Below are 18,329 nucleotides of genomic sequence, written 5' to 3' on the forward strand. Positions count from 1 at the left end.
GTAAGGGAAAGTTGTTCCATGGAGACTGGGACTAGGGGAAGAAGGTAGTATTTTTTCTTTTCTTGGGGCCTGACCCCTGGTCATAGTACTGGCTAGACCTCTGAAGGTTTCCTCTCCTTGGTATACTGCTCTATGAAGAGAGCAGGAGCTCAGCTAAGGAACATTAAAACTGTTGTGCTTTGAGGAAGGTAGCAAAGTAAGGGCATTCATGAAGAGAGAGCACAACAGGACTGAAAAAAACAGAGTCAAAAGGCAGGTGTCATCATGTATACTCACAGCAGAGAGCAGGTGTCCTGGTAGGCAGCATAGCTTTGAGCTTTGGCCAATTATGTTTCTGACAAAGATTTGGGCTCCAGGGAAGGCAACGTGGGAGACAGAGGTCTGGGATCATTAGCTGTTGTACTTGAGCCATGACAATGACAACCCTAGTTAGTTATTTTGCCTTCTCCCTGCTCTTTCTTGTATGAAACTGAGTGGTTATGGGTAAGGTTTTGAATTGATTTTCTTCCAGGAATCCCTGGTCAGGATTGGGCCCTTCCCATGTTAAGTGCATATCATCTTATTGGTAACAGTGACTATTTGTCAAAGAATGTATTTTAAGTGGGAATTTCTTTATTATAAAATAGTCATCCTTAGGAACCTGATATAAAGAGGACTGCAACAAAAAGCAGAAAAGGTGCTCTATGTTCTGCTCAAACAAGGAAAATGACATATTTTTAATACTTTTGAAGCAAAAGAAAAGATTGTCAAGAACTTCCCTGCTTGTACCCATCAAAAAATGGTTAACTAGGCTTGGGCTTGCCTTTTACTTAGGATGACTGTGTATTCAGAGGGTGACCTTGCTTTTCTTGCGCTTATCAGTGCTTGCTTAGGGTTAAAGGGAATCCTGAACTTGCATGGCACTATCTTTGCTATTAAGCCTATATGTATGTCAAAGAATTTTGAGCATATGATTTATAGCATATCTTTAAAATAAGGTGAGTCTTTTGCAGTCAGTAGAGATGAAAAGAAAGAGTTCTTAACTACTTCATAATTTCATAGTGGACTAGAACCTTTGTCAGTTCCTATGCCATATTTGTGGTCACTTCCCAAGTACATGGAAATGTTTTTTTTGTGTGTGGTTGACAATAAACAGTTTCAAATACTGTTACCAAGACAACAAAGATGGTAATGGATGTCCAAGCTTTCCTGTTAACAAGTACATGAAAGAGCTGAATGTAACAGCATTACTTATTAGGTTAGAAATATGTATGGAGAGAAACCTAGTGCAAATCTCTGCATTTGCAGGAAACACTTCAAAATTTTAACTGTTGGAGAGACTGACATCTTTTGAGAAGGTAAAGCACAACACTGCTATATGATTATTGACTGAAGTCTTGGGACGTACCAGGACTATACATTTCTTAGTGGTATCTGCACTGCTAAGAATGCAACCGGTGTTAACCCTTTCCTTCATGAAAGTATACTGCATTTCACAGCTCTCATGGTTCATGAGTTTGGCCGCAACGTGAGAATGAACATGACCATGTGGCCTGCAAGTACCACGGCCAGACCCTCTTGTACTATAGTTAGGCAGAAAGACACGTATGAGTGGGATGAAAAGAAGGTGGAGCCCACCAAGAACTCAGGGAACTAATCAGATAAAGCCAGAGAGCCAGAAAGGACTCACAGAGTTAACACCCTTTGCAATGTGAGTTCATTCCTCATGCTCTGAATCTGGGTTGACCTTGAGGCTTGCTCTAGCTAATGCAGGTGAGATAGGAAAGAGACATGGGACAAGCATCATGATTAATTTTTCTTAAAAAATGTCAAGATTTGAATAGCAAAATAAGAACAGAAGGGATTTATCTTAAGGCTAAGATTTCATTTTGAAAGAGAATTGGGGTTAGATTCCTGGCATATCTTTGGTAATCAGTCAACAACTTATCTTAAAGCGAGGCAAGCAGTCTAACTGATATGTTCCCAGTGTTTGGGGATAGCCACTATCTTGGAGAAGAATAGGAAGTTTATCCTACAGAATTATCTGGAAGACTGACTATGGATAATGACATATTGTCTCTCACTGGAGATAGACGTCATGAGACCTGCATGAAAAGCCTATGCCCCCCTAACCCTTTATCTTTATTCCATTCTTGAAGCCTTAAAAGACTGAATCCTAAGCCCTTAAATGTGCCTCCTCTCTGAGGTTGCCTGCATTCCCCTTTCTTGGAGTGTGTATTTTTAAAAGACTTCTTACACTTCTCAGCTTACCACATTTGTCTCTGTGCTCTTCAGTGGTGTCTTTGTCACTTTGCTATTTCATTCTGTTTTTGCATGAGTCTTCACTCTTTCTGTCCTACTTCAGGTAAGTAGGGAGAGGCTACTGAGAGCTCTGATTTGAGCTTGCAAGTTTTTGTCAGTGAGCTTCCCCTTCTCCTCTGATTTATTCAAATCAACCAGCCTTCATCTACCTTGACTCTGGCCTGTTCCTCCCTTGGAGTGTATTCAAATAAAACTTGTACTTTGCTTCATTGCTTTGTCTCTGCCCTTCAATTCTTTGTTGTAGTGGGGACAGGAACTGAGGAGAACAAACTCAACCCCCAACACTATGCCTGAATATCTTATGGTAGACATGGGCTTTAACAGCTGCAGCTTTCACTACTTCTACCAGCTCCGGTATAAGCAGAGAGGGGACTTGCCTGTTTAATAAGCCTGAGCTCCAAAGTTCCTTTGGAGAGCCATATTGTGGGACTAAGACAGTGATAAAGGAGAAGAATGTGATTGTGGCAGTGTCCTTGATTGTCAAAAGGATCACTGTTGTCTGCCCTCTTGCCAGCTGAAGAAAGATTAAGACTGTCCATTGGATCCTGCTGCAAAAACCGCAAATTTCTAAAGGCAGCCACACCCTGCTACCTCAGTGTGGATGAGTGTAACCTCCCAGAGTACTGTAATGTCACCTCCAAGTGATGCCAGGTACCTACAAGCGAGATGGCACCCCATGCAAAGAATAAAGTTATTGTTAGCAGGGCCACTGCAGAAGCCTGGAGATTCAGTGTGTTAAAATATTCAGGAAAGAAACAGTTTCCTGGGAAAGCTGCTATTACTACATGAATACCAAGGGGGACAGGTTTGGAAACTGTGGCAGTGAATCTACAGGATGTTTAAGGGTTTTTATCAAGTGCAAGGCCAAAGATGTAAAAGGTGGGAGGCTGCTATGTAAAAGCACTCAAGGGCTCCCATGCATTGAAAAACATCCAACACTTACCTAGTTCCCCATGGAGGACACAAGGTGTTGGAGTGCAGAGTTCTGTGAAGCCATAGATAGGGCTGATAATGGGGAGGTGAAGGGAGGTACCCAATGTAGTCCACAGCAGATCTGTATTCAATCAAACCTGCTTAGTTACCACTGTACTCCATTCTATAACCCGGACAAGTCTCATGGGATGGGTATTTCCAACAATTTTAAGAACTGCCATTGTATATTTATGTCTGTGCTCCTCTTACATGTGGAATTTAAGGATTATAGAGGCAGTCTGAATGGTGACCCAGATCCATGTGTTCCTTCTGTATGATGAAAAGCTGATAATCTTAACCTGGGTCTTGCCTAGGCTTTTATTATTTCTCATTCCTACTTTCTGCCTACATCCAAAGAAGATCTAAGACCTGTGTCATTGCAAAAATTCATCAAAGAAGCAAAATGAACAAACCTGATAAACATTTAAAAACTAATTACCTTTTGGCAATAATGCCAAATATGAAGAGATACTGAAAGGACATTTTAAGAATTAAATTCCCTAGTTCTGCTGTCCCTCAAGGTCTATGAAAATGACAGTTCTTCCTTGCTTCCATCTGTCTTTTTATATGCTAAATGCTTATTTTAAATTAAAAGAAGTTGAAGCAGCTCCCTAGGTGAGGCAATCTTTCATGTTCTGTGCTACCTAGAAATTAGGTCTTCAGACCTTTGAGGCAGTGAGAGGCCTCAAGATGTGATCTTGACAGAATGAGCGCAGGTTACCCTCCACAGTAAAGCTGAAGCGCATGGCCTAAAATCTAAAGAACTATTACTGAACTCCCTCATGTCTATAGAGAGCTCCTTGGAAAGATCTCTGTAACTTAACTTCTCAGAGTATCCTTTCTAATTCCTCATTATAATCTACTCTCAATTTCCTCTAATCTTAACAATTTTGCCTTGGACAGACCAAGGGAATTTATCAGGTTAGAAGCATCTGGTTATTAATTCCAGATGTTTTAGCTGATTTATCATTCCATTCACTTTGTCCATTCATTTCCCCTTCATTTTGTCATTATTGTATCTGATGCCATGAGGCCCGAGACTGGGCTTGTTCCTAACATAACTGGAGAGATAAAATATTACTTATTATGTGATTAAAGTGGAAAAAACAGATTAGAAATTCTTACCTAAGAATGAGGCTCTGCGGTCTGGGAATCTTTCCTAAAAGATTCAAATTCTACTTATTAGTCATTCATTCACTTGTTTATTTATTTATTCTATAAACATATATTTAGTGCTTACTGCTAAGCTGAACTATGTAAAACTGATTAAATTGGACCATCTTCAAAATGGCAAGTTCATATAGTTTAACCCAATTCTATATCCAGGCACTATGAAACCTACCTTGTACTTCTGCTTGGAAATGAGAGTTGAGAGTTCTTGATTCCTACAGTTCCTTTTAGTCCTGTTTTCTATTAACTGTTATCATCCCTGTGACTTCAAAAGATTGGCGTTAATTTCTAGAGCAGAATGGTCCCTATTGTCAAGAGACAAAAACAGCACTGAACATAAAGAAGACTAGTCAATTTTTTGTCAGTTTTTGACAGTTTTTCTTGCTTCTTCTGATTTTCCAAAACTCTTCAAAGAAGAGAAACCTAGGACTTATCTTGTCCATCCTCAGACAGAGTAAAAGCAATGGCAAGATCTGAGCAAGTTGAGGAATGCCACCCTACTTCACCCACAACAATGGAGTAGAGAACCTGGAAATAACCTGGAATTTATTTTTTTTCTAGAAGAGACTTATACAAATCTAATATTCACCAAGGTAATATTAGTCTATCTCTTAAGATGGGAAGTGACCCCATCTCTCTGAACAAAGACTTTAAGAATCACTAGTGAATCTGCGAATAACAGAGATCCTGCCCAATTCACCTAGAATAGCTACTAACCATGACATTATATTCACTTTCACTTCCACAGTTTAAGGCATGGTTGGGAAGGACTTAAATGTTGTATCCTAACACCTCCCAGTCCATTAGTGTGGAATAATTCCAATTCCTGGATACTCCAGTATTATAGTTTCAAAGAATGGTGGAGGTGCTGGTAGTAAAAGCAAAGGTAGATTCCAGTGGATCTAGGGTCTTGCTATAGAATCTCTTCTGTGAGCATAATAATGGTGTCTGGGTGTCTGCATCATGCCGGGCCTCTTGCTTTACTTGGTAGAATCTGTACTGTGTCCAGCTGTATACTCCACAGTTGAGCAGACCCTGGGATGATGCTGTTAGAGCCTGGAGAAGATGAAGGGATGATGAAGCCTGTCCTTCAAGTTTTCAGAGATCCAGGGAATAGTCCCCATTTCCCTTACTTACAAAGCATTGTTATATTTCCTCTCTCTTAAACATCAAGATCTGGTTTAGTTTTTTACATTTTTCTAGGTCTTCCTGAACTCATTGTTCACACTGTACCTTGTTATGGATGATCAACAGTTAGTCATATTTCATAGTATTAACATAAGTACAATGAAGTAGTTCCAATGTCTCTCCTTATTGCCCCATTTCCTAGGTTGGGCTTGAGAAAACTACCCTATCAGCATAGTTAAATAGTCCAAAAGCCTTTTAAAATCTAATAAAGGAGGAAAAAAGAGAAAAATCATTCCACTTCTCTACTACTCCCTCCCCATTCACCTGGAATAGCTAATTTATCTCATTCAAATCACTCTAGATGGGAGAGCACAAGCCACTGTCAATGTTTCATGTGAACATTATCTGGTGAATCTTGTATTTTATTATGCATCCCTTAAAAACACATCAATAAAATGAAGTTGACCGAAGATACATATGCTGTGGAATGCATGGCAGCATTTTAATAAAATCATCTACCTCATTTATAAGGAAAAATTCATATTTTTCATAACTGACTATAAATAATACATTCCTCTTTTGTAATGTAGATGTCAGTACCCTGAGGGAAATATATGCTTAGTGAATAACAGCAGTAGTAGTACAAGAGTGTGTGAGAACGGAGATGCTGGATATTGAAGGTGTTACCTGGAGAACATAGAGGGCCAGGTGAAGCTTGGTGTCCTGTGGCTTAGTCAACTTTATGATCACCAAAATGACAGCTGTGAAAACACAAAGTGTCATAAGCCCTGGCTGCCTGAGCATAAAACTCTTCAGTATATAAGCCTAAGCATTGTGAGAATGGAAATTATAGGCATCATAATGACTAACAGGGAGATTAATCAATTATATAAACCACTGGGCCTCAGATCTCCAACATCTATTCCTCATTGATTAAATTTTGCTAATTATTAGTGTAGTAATGGTGGCAAGACATACTACAGGAAGACAATAAATCACGCTTCTTAGCATTTTAGAGTTTACCAAGCTTTTTTATAAACATTACCCAATCTTAATAATACTTTGTATAGTAGGAAGGGCAGGTGTTAATATCTCTGAGTTCTGTCAGGACATTTCCTCTTATGTCAGGCTGCATGTCATGTCTAATTATCTTAACTCCTAAAACATAAGAAGTTAAGAATTGGAAAAAACTGGAAATATGGGTGGGACCAATATAAATTGTACAAGCTGGACAGGAACATGCAGTCATCCATCTGAGTGAGACCACTTTGCTTTATCAGAACCCAACAGTTGCCCTCTTCATTGCCCAGCTCTTTCCATTAAGATACCCACCTGGGCCCCAGCAGCAAAAGAAGGCCACTGGGTAGAAGCACACTCGCTGCTCCATAATATAAATCACTGCCCATTGTTCACTCCCCAGAAAGCCCGTCGATTTCAGAAACTTCTTGTACAGTGTCTGGGCTTGGATGAGTAAGACCTAAACATGGGTATAGCAGTGAGTACTTTTCCTGAGGCTTAATAAAACTTCCTAGGTCTAGCCTCCTATCATTTTAGAGGGATCTTTCTCTTATTATCTGACAGTAAGAAAGACCATTTTTCTGTCTTCACTATCTGATATGAGGCTTTTTAAACTTAGAGAATATTATCTTCAGAGTGAACTTCTGTTTGGCAAGGGAAATGGACAGATATTAGCCAGCCTTAGGGTTACTATGTTCAATACATGAACCTTACATCAATCTCAGGTTTTTTTTCTCATTGAGGCTAATCACAATGTGCGTGGAAAGTTAGTAATTAGATCTAACTAGATTCTCTTTAAAAATACTTTTTAGAGATTGTGTTAGAAAGTGTTATATGCTTAATAACTTAAAAAATAAATACTTTAGCACCCTGGCTAAGATTAAATTCCCAACTCTAAGCAAAAATAAGTTTTAGGAAGTCTCTTCTTGCCCTTAGAATCTATTTTTCCCTTCTATGTGGAGGTTCTCTGAGTAAAGTCAGGCTAATGAAAGAAATATTAATCAGTTTGTCCAATATGCTTTTTCTGGAGAGTAAATTAGGTCATAATTTTGGTGACAAATCTGACCAAATCTGAAGCTTTTCCCTAATAATCCAGATCCACTCTCTAAATTAATAAACCAATTATGTAAGTTTAGCCATGTAGTTTCCTTTCCCCACAGACAGAGGAATCAAAAGGAGGCTTGAAAAAGGCACATGAAAAGATGTTCCACATTGCTAATCATCAGGGATATACAAATCAAAACCACAGTGTGATACCACCTCACACCAGTTAGAATGGCTACCATCCAAACAAAAGACAAGGAAAAACAAGGATGTGGAGAAAAGGGAACTCTCTTACACTGCTGGTGGGAATATAAATTGGTATGGCCACTGTGGAAAGCAGTATGAAGGGTCCTCAAAAAATAAACAATAGAAATACCATATGACCCAGTATTTCCACTTGCAGGAATTTACCTGAAGAAAACAAAATCCCTGATTCAAAAAGATAGATGCACCCCTATGTTTACTGCTGCATTATTTACAAAAGCCAAAGCAATCTAAGTGTCCCTCAACAGATGAATGGATAAAGATGTACATAAACACAATGGAAGACTACCCAGCCATAAGAAAGAAATCCTGCCATTTGCAACCACATGGATGGACCTAGAGGGTATTATGATATGTGAAATAAGCCAGGCAGAGAAAGACAGATACCTTATGATTACACTTATTTGTGGAATCTAAAAACAAAACAAAATGGACAAAATAGCAGTAGACTCACAGGCACTGAGAAGTGACTGGTGGTTAACCATGTGGGAGGGGTAGTGGTGGTTAGATGGGTAGAGTGAGGGGGATAAAGGGGCACAAAAGTTCTCAGTTATAATATAAGTTGGTCATGGGGATAGTACAACATAAAGAATATAGTCAATGATTCTGGACCATCTTCCTATGTTGATGGATAGTGGCTGCACTGGTGGGGTGAGGATTTGATAATATGGGTGGCTATTGAACCTTTGTTGTACACTTGAGACCAATATAAGATTGTATATCAACAATACATCAATAAAAAACAACAAAATTTTTTTCAAAGGAGGCTTGAATTTGAGAATATGTCTTGTAGAATCAGTTAACCATTGGTTGATTAAAAGAGAATCAGAGATAAAATGTATCCAGATTGGTAAGGAAGAAGTTAAACTGTCACTATTTACAGATGACATGATACTATATTTAGAAAACCCTAAGGACTCCACCAAAAAACTGTTAGAATAAATGGATTCAGAAAAGTCATAGGATACAAAATCAGTATACAGAAATCTATGTTCCTATATACTAACAATGAACTGGCAGAAGGAGAAATAAGGAAAACAACTCCACTTATACCTGATCTAAAAGAATAAATACTTATGAATAAGCCTAACTAAGAGGGTCAAAGACCTATACTCTGAAAACTGTAAGACACTTATGAAATAAATTAAAAAGACACAAATAAATGGAAATCTACCCCATGCTCATGGATAGGAAGAGTTAATATTGTCAAAATGGCCATCTTGCCCAAAGCAATTAACAGATTCAATGTAATTCCTATCAAAATACCAACAGCATTTTTCAATGAACTAGAACAAATAATCCTAAAATTTGTATGGAATCACAAAAGATCCTGAATAGCCAAACAATCCTGAGAGAGAAGAACAAAGCTGGGGTATCATGATTGCTGACTTAAAGCTGTACTACAGAGTTACAATAATCAAAACAGTATGGTACTGGCACAAGAACAGACCTATAAATCAGTGGAACAGAATAGAGAGCCTGGATATAAACCCACAGATACATGGTCAATTAATATACAATAAAGGAGCCATGAATATACAATGGGGAAAAGACAGCCTCTTCAATAACTGGTGTTGGGAAAACTGGACAGCTACATGCAAGAGAGAATGAAACTGTATTACTGTCTAAACCCATGTTCAAAAGTAAACTCTAAATGGACCAAAGACCTGAATGTAAGACATGAAACCATAAAATTCTTAGAAGAAAACATAAGCAAAAATCTCTTGAATATGAGCATAAACATTTTGTTTCTGGACATATCTCCCTGGGCAAGGGAAGCAAAATAAAAAATGAACAAGTGGAACTACATCAAAGTAAAACACTTCTGTACAGTAAAGGAAACCATCAACAGAATGAAAAGGCAACCTACAGTATGGGAGAATATATTCACAAATGACTTATCTGATAAGGGGTTACCATCCAAAATAAATAAGGAACTCATAAACTCAACACCAAAAGAACTATTAACACAATTAAAATATGGGCAGAGGACCTGAACAGACATTTCTTCAACGAAGAAATATGGATACTCAACAGGCACATGAAAAGATGATCCACATCGCTAATCATCAAGGAAATGTGAATCAAAACAACAATGAGGTATCACCTCACAGCAGATAGAAAGGCCAGCACCCAAAAGACAAGAAATAACAAGTGTTGATGAGCATGTGGAGAAAAGATAATACTTCTACACTGTTGGTGGGAATGTAAACTGGTGCAGCCACTGTGGAAAGCAGTATGGAGGTGCCTCAAAAGCTAAAAATAGAAATATCATATGGCCCAGTAATCCCACTTCCAGGAATTTCCCTGAAGAAAACAAAATCTCTGATTCAAAAAGACACATGCATCTCTATGTTTATCACCACATTATTTACAATAGCCAAGATTTGGAAGCAACCTAAGTGTCCATCAATAGATGAATGGATAAAGAAGATGTGGTACTTATGTACAATGGACTATTATTCATCCATAAAAAAGAAAGAATTCCTACCATTTGTGACAACATGGATATTTTACTAAGTGAAATAAGCCAGGTGAAGAAAGACAGACACCATATGATTTCACTTATATGTGAAATCTAAAAACTAAACAAAACAAAATATGAATAAAATAACAGTAGGCTCATAGATACTGAGAAGTAACTGTTGGTTACCATGGGGGTGGAGTTGGGGTGGGAGGGTGAAATAGGTGAAGGGGATAAAGAGGCATACAATCTCAATCATAGTATCAATTAGTCACAGGGATGAAAGTACAGCATAGAGAATATAGCCAATATTTCTGTGTCATCTTTCTGTGTTAATAGATACTAACTATACCAGTTGGGGTGAGCACTTAATAATGTATATAACTGTCAAATCATTATGTTTTATACTTGAAACCAATATAATATTGTGTATCAACTATACTTCAATTAAAAATATATGGTAAAAAAGAATCAGGATCCTGATTCTGAATGCCCACTGAAGCCTCTGTTACTCTGAAGAAACAAACAGGGCTCCCCAGGATGCCAGGCTTTGGGAGAACTGTCTCTTGTCAATCTGGTCTAAATGTAAACCTATTTTAATACAAACTATTTTGTATAACTTTAATATAAATATCAAAGCTATTTTAGTATAAACTAGTCATTGGCAACTCTTTACAAAGTTGCTGATTTGAGCTAAGCTATCTTGATAAATTATTTTTGAATTGCCAAAGGAAGTTCTCCACAATTACTTTTGATTTACATGTGCTAACGGAGCTAGCAAAACAAACATATTTGTGGTATTAATTTGGTCTATAGGCAGGTAGTTTGTAATTCCTGAACTAGCATATGAAGAAAGAAGAAAATGATACTGAAAAGTAGATATGGTAAATAAAAATAGCATATTTGCTTGCTTACTAATTTTGTACTAGGCAGTATAAAAATTGTAATAATGTATGTATATGTATAAATAATATATAATGTATTGCTCCATGGCTGATCATTTTAACTGTACATCAGTCTGATGGTGTCAAATGAGTATTTAATAAGTGCCTGAGCCACTTAGCACTTTAACCCCAGTTAGCAATAGCATAAATGCAAATTTATAGCTAATAAAGTATTGAGAAAACTCTTTCATTATTTGGGATATTAAAGCACAAGTCCTAGGTTCCAGACCATCATCTTGTAAAAAGGACATCCTTAATACGGACTAGTTTTCTGATCTAGTCCTCCATGAGGATCCACAGGAACATATATTAATTCTAGACTGATACATAATTCTTACATAATTAATACAGGCTCTTTTCACCATGCATCATTTCATCCTGGGAAGTCCAAAAAACAGGTAGTAATTAAACTGTCAGTATCTCCTATACACTATCCAAAGTTCTAGGACTTCAGTAAGTGCCTCTCTATCCTGTTTTTCCCAGGCCCTGGGAATACTGCTCCATCCCTCCCAATACCCTCTCTTTCCATAAAAGCATCATACCACAATGATGAAGAGGCTGAGTAGAAAGCTGGCCAGGAAAGTTATGAGCTGATAAAAGTAAAGTGTGCTACAGACTGATATGTTGGCAAAAGGCAGGAGTTCAGCTATGGCTGATGGTGGTGAGTACATCAGGATACACCTAGGAAGAGAATCAAGGGACAGGAGTACTGCTACACATAGAATGTTAGAGAGATACCCATTCAGTGCAACAACAATTAATGAGTATGCAATTTTACTTATCATTTTGCTATCCTTTGCCCATAAGACTTTTTTCCTTCTCATAGACACATTATTCTCCACTTATTTTGCAATTTATTTATACTTTTGTATTTTTAGTCTTGACTACACCTTGTTCCATAGTCCATTTCAAATACAAACACTGTGACTGGAATGTATGTAGAAAGTCTTCCACCTCTATTTACAAAAAAGAATTGGTGTAATCAACCATGAAAATGATAGATTTAGTTCTTAGCTACCTGTGGCTCTGGCTGAAGTTGCAGAAACATTCCCTAGCATTGCCCAAACAGAATACAGGAATCATCAAAAGCACAGGTATCAGGCTGGGAGGGAAAAGAAAAAAACGTATCACCCTAATATTCCAAATTTTTTATGCCCTTTCCCCTTGTAAAATATTCTGTGTTCCTCTCCCAACTCCATCATCCCATCACTCTCCAAAAATACATAAATTTAATTTCTTCAAGAAAAATATCTCAAAAAGCTTAAATATTCTAATTCCTGGAGAAGTGTAATGGGAAATGCATATTATACCTAGATTAAAACCCTAACAGGGTTTCATGAGGAGTCTCTGGAAGTTGTATGGTCAGATAAAATTCCAAGTGGGTCACAGAAAGAGTAAAAATCTACCAAAGAATTCTGTGCTCACTTTCCATAGTGACCAGGAATAACTTCATGCTCATCAGCCTTTTCCTGGTAGCTTTTCCAAAGAATACCTTTAAATAAAGAATTATTTATCCAACTAAATAGAGACAGCTCCCTGTAAGGAATAGATCCAGTCTATTTTTAAAAAGTCTAAAACCAACTCAGTGGGACCACCACTTTAGATGAGATCCAGACCCTTATTGTGTTTAAATAGTTGTAAGTTTCATCCAATATTATAAAGGTGGATGAGATCTTGAAAGCTATCTGTTACAACTCTTTATGACATATGAAAGGGAATTAAAAGTCCAATGACATAAAGAGAACTATTTGTTGAAAGTCATATAGAATTGATGGTAGAATTGGAGCTGAAAGCCCAATTGGTAACTTGAAACTGCTTGCCTACTGTATCCTGAACAATGGAATCAATGATCATGTATTTTTTGTTTTCCACTCAGTAAGGCTCTATAAGGACCTAGTAGTGACAGACTCAATGGAAATAAAGGGATCTGTCCTCCTATTTATTCCCACCTGGACCTCAGAATAAGGAGAGTCTACACCTTCTTGCTAGGAAGGAAAGCAAAAATCTTACCTTGAAAAAACAATGGCTATTGGGCCAAGTCGACAAGTATAATCTATAACCTATGAAAAGAATAAATATAGGTAATGTCTTAAGATATTTCCAATCAGATTATAATAAATACCAGGTCTTAATTTACAACTTGATAGAACAGAAGTTCCCAAGATTCAGCTTGCTTCCATCAACTAACGTTTGCTATAAAATTCAATAGGTAGTTCCTTAGCATTGGAAATAGGAGAGTTTTATCTTTATCACTATAATCTAAAAAGTACAACAAAACTGCCACAAAGAAAGCCTTCAGGAAGTAACTTAGGATAAAATTTGGATACCATAAATTATCTTTAAGAGGAAAGGCAAATATGAAATCATGCAGTAATCCTCCATCTTCTGAAATAGTTCAATCCTCTTCTCTTTTAGATCCCAGGAGGTGTGGACTTTTCAGACCTTGTGGGTAGAATGAGAGTCTATAAGATGACCAGCAAAAAGTGTAATAGTCCAGGGTCAAATAAGCCCTTTGGATGTAGACTTCCTAGACTCCAGAAGTAAGAACATTGAAAAAAATCCCTAGTTGTGTTAGACACTGTAAAACAACTTACAGAAGAATAGTCCATACCCCTAGAAGTATATGGTGAAAGATTTTAAACAGAACACCTTAAAGAGATAAAAGAATAGAAAAAAAGCCTTTTTCTAAAGATACAGATCATATTATATTCTAGAATGACATGTTAGGGATGCATAAGCATTAAGTGAGCAACTAATGAATAATAAGAGATGGATAGTTGTTTGCCTTAAGAACTTTGGATCAGGAATAGCAAATGATTTAGGTAAAATGGGAAATAAGTAAAATTAATCCTTGGTAACTCCTCCCACCCATATTCCTTCTTCTCTTTTTAGTCTATCCTCTGTCCATCAGGTGGCTATCTAACCTGTGCTTGATTCTTACTCTTCCCTGGCTATCAATGAATGTCTAATAAAAAGCTTCCCGATAATAGGGTAGGGCAGAAGTCTTGCTAGAGTGTTTAAAGGAACTCAAAAATGAAAAAAATCTTCAGGACTCCTGGTATAATAGCAAATGACAGAAAAATAGGCAGTGGGGTTAAAATTTCAGGCTAGTGTTTGTCTTCTTGGAACTAGTGTCATAGCATGGGTTATAAAGAGAAGCACAGTATATGTACTTCCATGCATAGGGAGCAGAATACCATATATGAAAGTTAATCTTATGTTTCTCCCTCCCTTTTCCTTCAAAGATTAAATTTTCTCCTGTCAGGAGCCCAAACCTCAGAAAAATATTCCCCTGTTTTTCCTGTCCTTGAATTCTGGTCTCATCATGGCAACTTCTTTAGGGAATGACTCGGTGGCCAAATAACCTTTCCCAAATGCCAGTCAGTCTCTTTACTTGTGAGTAAATGAATAAATAAAAACTTGAGATACTACCTCTATAAGGCTGTCAAACTTTTCTGACACTCATCTGCCTTAAGAGAGGGAAATGAACTAAATGTTTCTTTCCAGTATCTTCCAGCTCTAGGATTCTAGGATTATAGACAAACATGTAAAAGGATATATAGCCATGATTCATTACTAAATTGCAGGAGCTGAGAGTCTATACAAGTTTAAAGTAAATTCAGTTCCTCAGTCACACCAGCCACATTTCAACTGCTCAATAGTCACATATGGCTAGTGGCTACTGAATGGGACAGTATATAAAATATTCTCCTTACTGCAGAAAGTTCTACTGCACAGTGCTTGTATAGACTCCAAGGTCTTGTCCAGGATGCTAATTAAGGGGTCTCTTCATATTAATTCCTCAATGATTTCCTCAATGCTCTATCTCCTTACAGCAAAAGAAGGAAAAAAAAAACCTCTAAATGAATTCTGTGTATCTGACCTTCTCCAACAGTGTGTATATAGAACAAGGCTAGAGAAAAAGCAAGATTATCTTTTTAAGAAGACAGTCACATGAGGATTTAAGAATATATAGCATTTTAGAGCTGAAAGGGACATTAAAGTCACATAGACCTATATTTCATTTTATGATGAAAAATTAAGGTACAAGAAAGGGAGATAATGTATAATGCTAAGTGAAATAAATTAGACAAAAGGTCATACAGGAGATAAAAGACAAAAGTGAGTTTGGAAGACAGATTAGATTCACCTTCAAATCTTCTATTACAATGCTATGGTACCATTTATTCATTTAACAAATACTAAGTTTCATGTGCATGACAATAGACTACTTTCATTTATTGTAGAACTGATCTGTAGACTCTAGAAAAGATATGCTGGGAGGCTTTCCAAATTCATTTACTCCATGGTGCCCTTAGAAATTCTGCTTCAGAAAACCACAACAGAATGGATACTGCAGAAATAAGAAGACTACAATATTTGCTAAGATATGTATAACAGAATTAAAACATATAAAGAAATTTAAAGAAGTGAAAATTGCTAACATCATGAAAATGTCTTCTGCAAAGATCACTTATTTATATACTGAAATAATTAGAAATAAAAAACTAAAAGTACTATACAATGGAATACTATTCAGCAATAAAAATGAATTACTTAATACATGCTATGATGGATGAACTTCAAATGCATAATACCAAGTGAAATAAATCAGACACAAGAGACTATATACTGATGTCCAGAAAAGGAAAATCTAGAGACAGAAAACAGACTAGTGGTTACCTACTGCAGCAGGTAGGAAGGTGATTAACAGGAAATGGGCATGAAAGATTTTACTCAGGTGAAGAAAATAATCTGAAACTGATTTATGATGATGACTGTACAACCTAGTAAGTTTATCTAAATTGTACTTGAAATAGGTGAATTATGTGATATGAAGAATATGAATATACAAAGAAAAATCCAGATGTACTGACTTAGTCTTCTCTCTTTCAGAATTGCAGTGCTAGACAGTGCCCAAAACTCCTTGTGAACCACAAAAGGAAAGACAACTGCTCTTTGGATCCATCTTGCTTTCTAATTACTAAACACTAATTCCGCTGCCTTTCTGCAAGCCAGTATCTGTTACGCACACATAGTGAAGAAATACAGCAGAGCAGAACTAACCCTCCCTTTCCAATACTAGCAGGCCAAGCAGTTTCCCTGACTTCTCCAAAAGCTTTTTCTTTATTCTAGCAATACTGATGGACTGCCATGGAGCCAAGAAGACTCCCTTCCTGAATGGAACCAGACAGCAGAATGGAAACTCTGTGAAAACAGTTTTTCTTTTATAAACTCCATGAATTCACCAGTGCAGAGGATATATAGGTTAGTTTTAGCAAACTACTTTCAACTATTAACTCTAAATAAAACTTACCAGTGGAAATGTGCTCTGTCCACTCTGGTTGTGTTTCACCCTCATTTCTTTGTACAGATACCAGATGTAATTGATGGTGTAGAGAAATGAGGAAATGTAGAGTATCTAGGTGAAAATCAAAACACCCCATCGTAACTGTCTCACTCTGACTTCCTTCAATTTATTTCATTATTTTGATTATAGGATTCCTATCTATGGTCTATTAGTAATTAGTAACTTACCATCTAGTGTGTATACTATGCAAAACTGGGCCAAGTTTTGGGAATTCTATCCAGGCCTACCTAAAATATGTCCCATATTTCTTATTTTATCCTTTTGATTGTTCAGAGGAACCACAGCATTATCCACCTCACCTCACCCAACTATTCCACTTTCACAAGGATATCTTTTTGTATTTTATTTTACATATTTTTACTGACTATACTTGTTATAGTATTTCATCCTATGCTGTACATGACTTATTTTATAATTGGAAGTTTGTATCTTTAAGTCCCCTTTACCCATTTTGTCTATCTCCCATGTTGATCTCCTCTGGCAACCCCTAGTTTATTTTTTGTACTGTTTTTTGTTTGTTTGAGCATTTATTTTGTTTTTTTTATATTCCATGTATAAGTAGACTCATATGGTATTTGTCTTGCTCTGGCTTATTTCACATAGCATAATATGTATTCTAGGTCTAACCATGTTGTTGAGAATGACAAGATGTCATTCTTTTTATGGCTGAGTAATATTCCATGTGTATATATACAACATCTTTATCCATTCACCTATTGATGGACACTTAGGTTGCTTCCCTATCTTGACTATTGAAATAAACATAGGTGTATATTATTTTCAAGTTAGTGTTTTCATTTTCTTTGGATAAATACCCAGAAGTGCAATTTCTGGATCATATGGTATTACCATTTTTAATTTTTAATGAACCTTAATACTGTTTTCCATAGTGGTTGCACCAATTTACATTCCCACCAACAAGGCACAAGCATTCTCTTTTCTTGACATTCTCACCAGCAGATGTTAATTTCTTGTCTTTCTGATAACAGCTATTCTGACTGGTATTATGTGATATCTCATTGTGGTTTTGATTTGCATTTCCCTCATGATAAGTGATGTTGAGCATATTTTCATGTGTCTGTTGGCCATCTTCTATGGAAATGTCTATTAAGATCCTCTGCCCATTTTTAATTAGGTTATTTAGGTATTCTGGTGGTGAGCTGTATGAGTTCTTTATATACTTTGGATATTAATCTTTTATCTGATACATCATTTGCAAAAATCTTCTCCCACTTATAGGTTGCTTTTTTGTTTTGTTGATGGTTTCCTTAGCTGTGCAAAAGCTTTTTGGTTTGATGTAGTCCCAAATGTCTACTTTGCTTCTGTTTCCCCCTTGCTGAGGAGCAATATCCAGAAAAATGTTGCTAAGGCCAATGCCTAAGAGTTTACTGCCTATGCTTTCTATTAAGAATTTTGTGTTTTAAGGTCCTGTATTTAGGTCTTTAACCCATTTTGAGTTTATTTTTGTGTATGGGGTAAGAAAGTGGCTGAGTTTCATGCTTTTGCATGTAGCTGTTCAGTTTTCCCAACATCATTTATTGAAGAGTGTGTCTTTTTCCCATTGTATATTCTTGCCTCCTTTGTCCTATAGTTATTGACCATGTAAGTGTGGGTTTATTTCTGGTTACTCTGTACTGTTCCATTGATATATGTG

The 18,329-nt window shown here is 36.8% G+C and overlaps 1 protein-coding gene across 6 annotated transcripts in view; it reads right to left on the bottom strand.

Annotated features, from left to right (window-relative positions):
* Positions 1-4,976: 4,976 nt before the first annotated feature.
* Positions 4,977-18,329, bottom strand: part of TMEM116 (transmembrane protein 116) — a 93,056-nt gene continuing 79,703 nt past the window's right edge. For 5 of the 6 annotated variants that reach the window (XM_037014514.2, XM_073222199.1, XM_073222198.1 and 2 more), the window contains 7 exons: positions 16,622-16,726; positions 13,315-13,364; positions 12,323-12,406; positions 11,847-11,985; positions 6,904-7,048; positions 6,259-6,332; positions 4,977-5,499 (listed from right to left, as the gene is read on the bottom strand). In XM_037014514.2, coding sequence (XP_036870409.1) covers positions 5,293-5,499; positions 6,259-6,332; positions 6,904-7,048; positions 11,847-11,985; positions 12,323-12,406; positions 13,315-13,364; positions 16,622-16,726 — 804 coding nt within the window. In that variant the 3' untranslated portion in view covers positions 4,977-5,292. The remainder of the gene's footprint in view (positions 5,500-6,258; positions 6,333-6,903; positions 7,049-11,846; positions 11,986-12,322; positions 12,407-13,314; positions 13,365-16,621; positions 16,727-18,329) is intronic. The other variant, XM_037014515.2, reaches the window with a different exon arrangement.

The sequence above is a fragment of the Manis javanica genome, chromosome 15 (genome assembly GCF_040802235.1).
Source record: "Manis javanica isolate MJ-LG chromosome 15, MJ_LKY, whole genome shotgun sequence".
Taxonomy (NCBI): domain Eukaryota; kingdom Metazoa; phylum Chordata; class Mammalia; order Pholidota; family Manidae; genus Manis; species Manis javanica.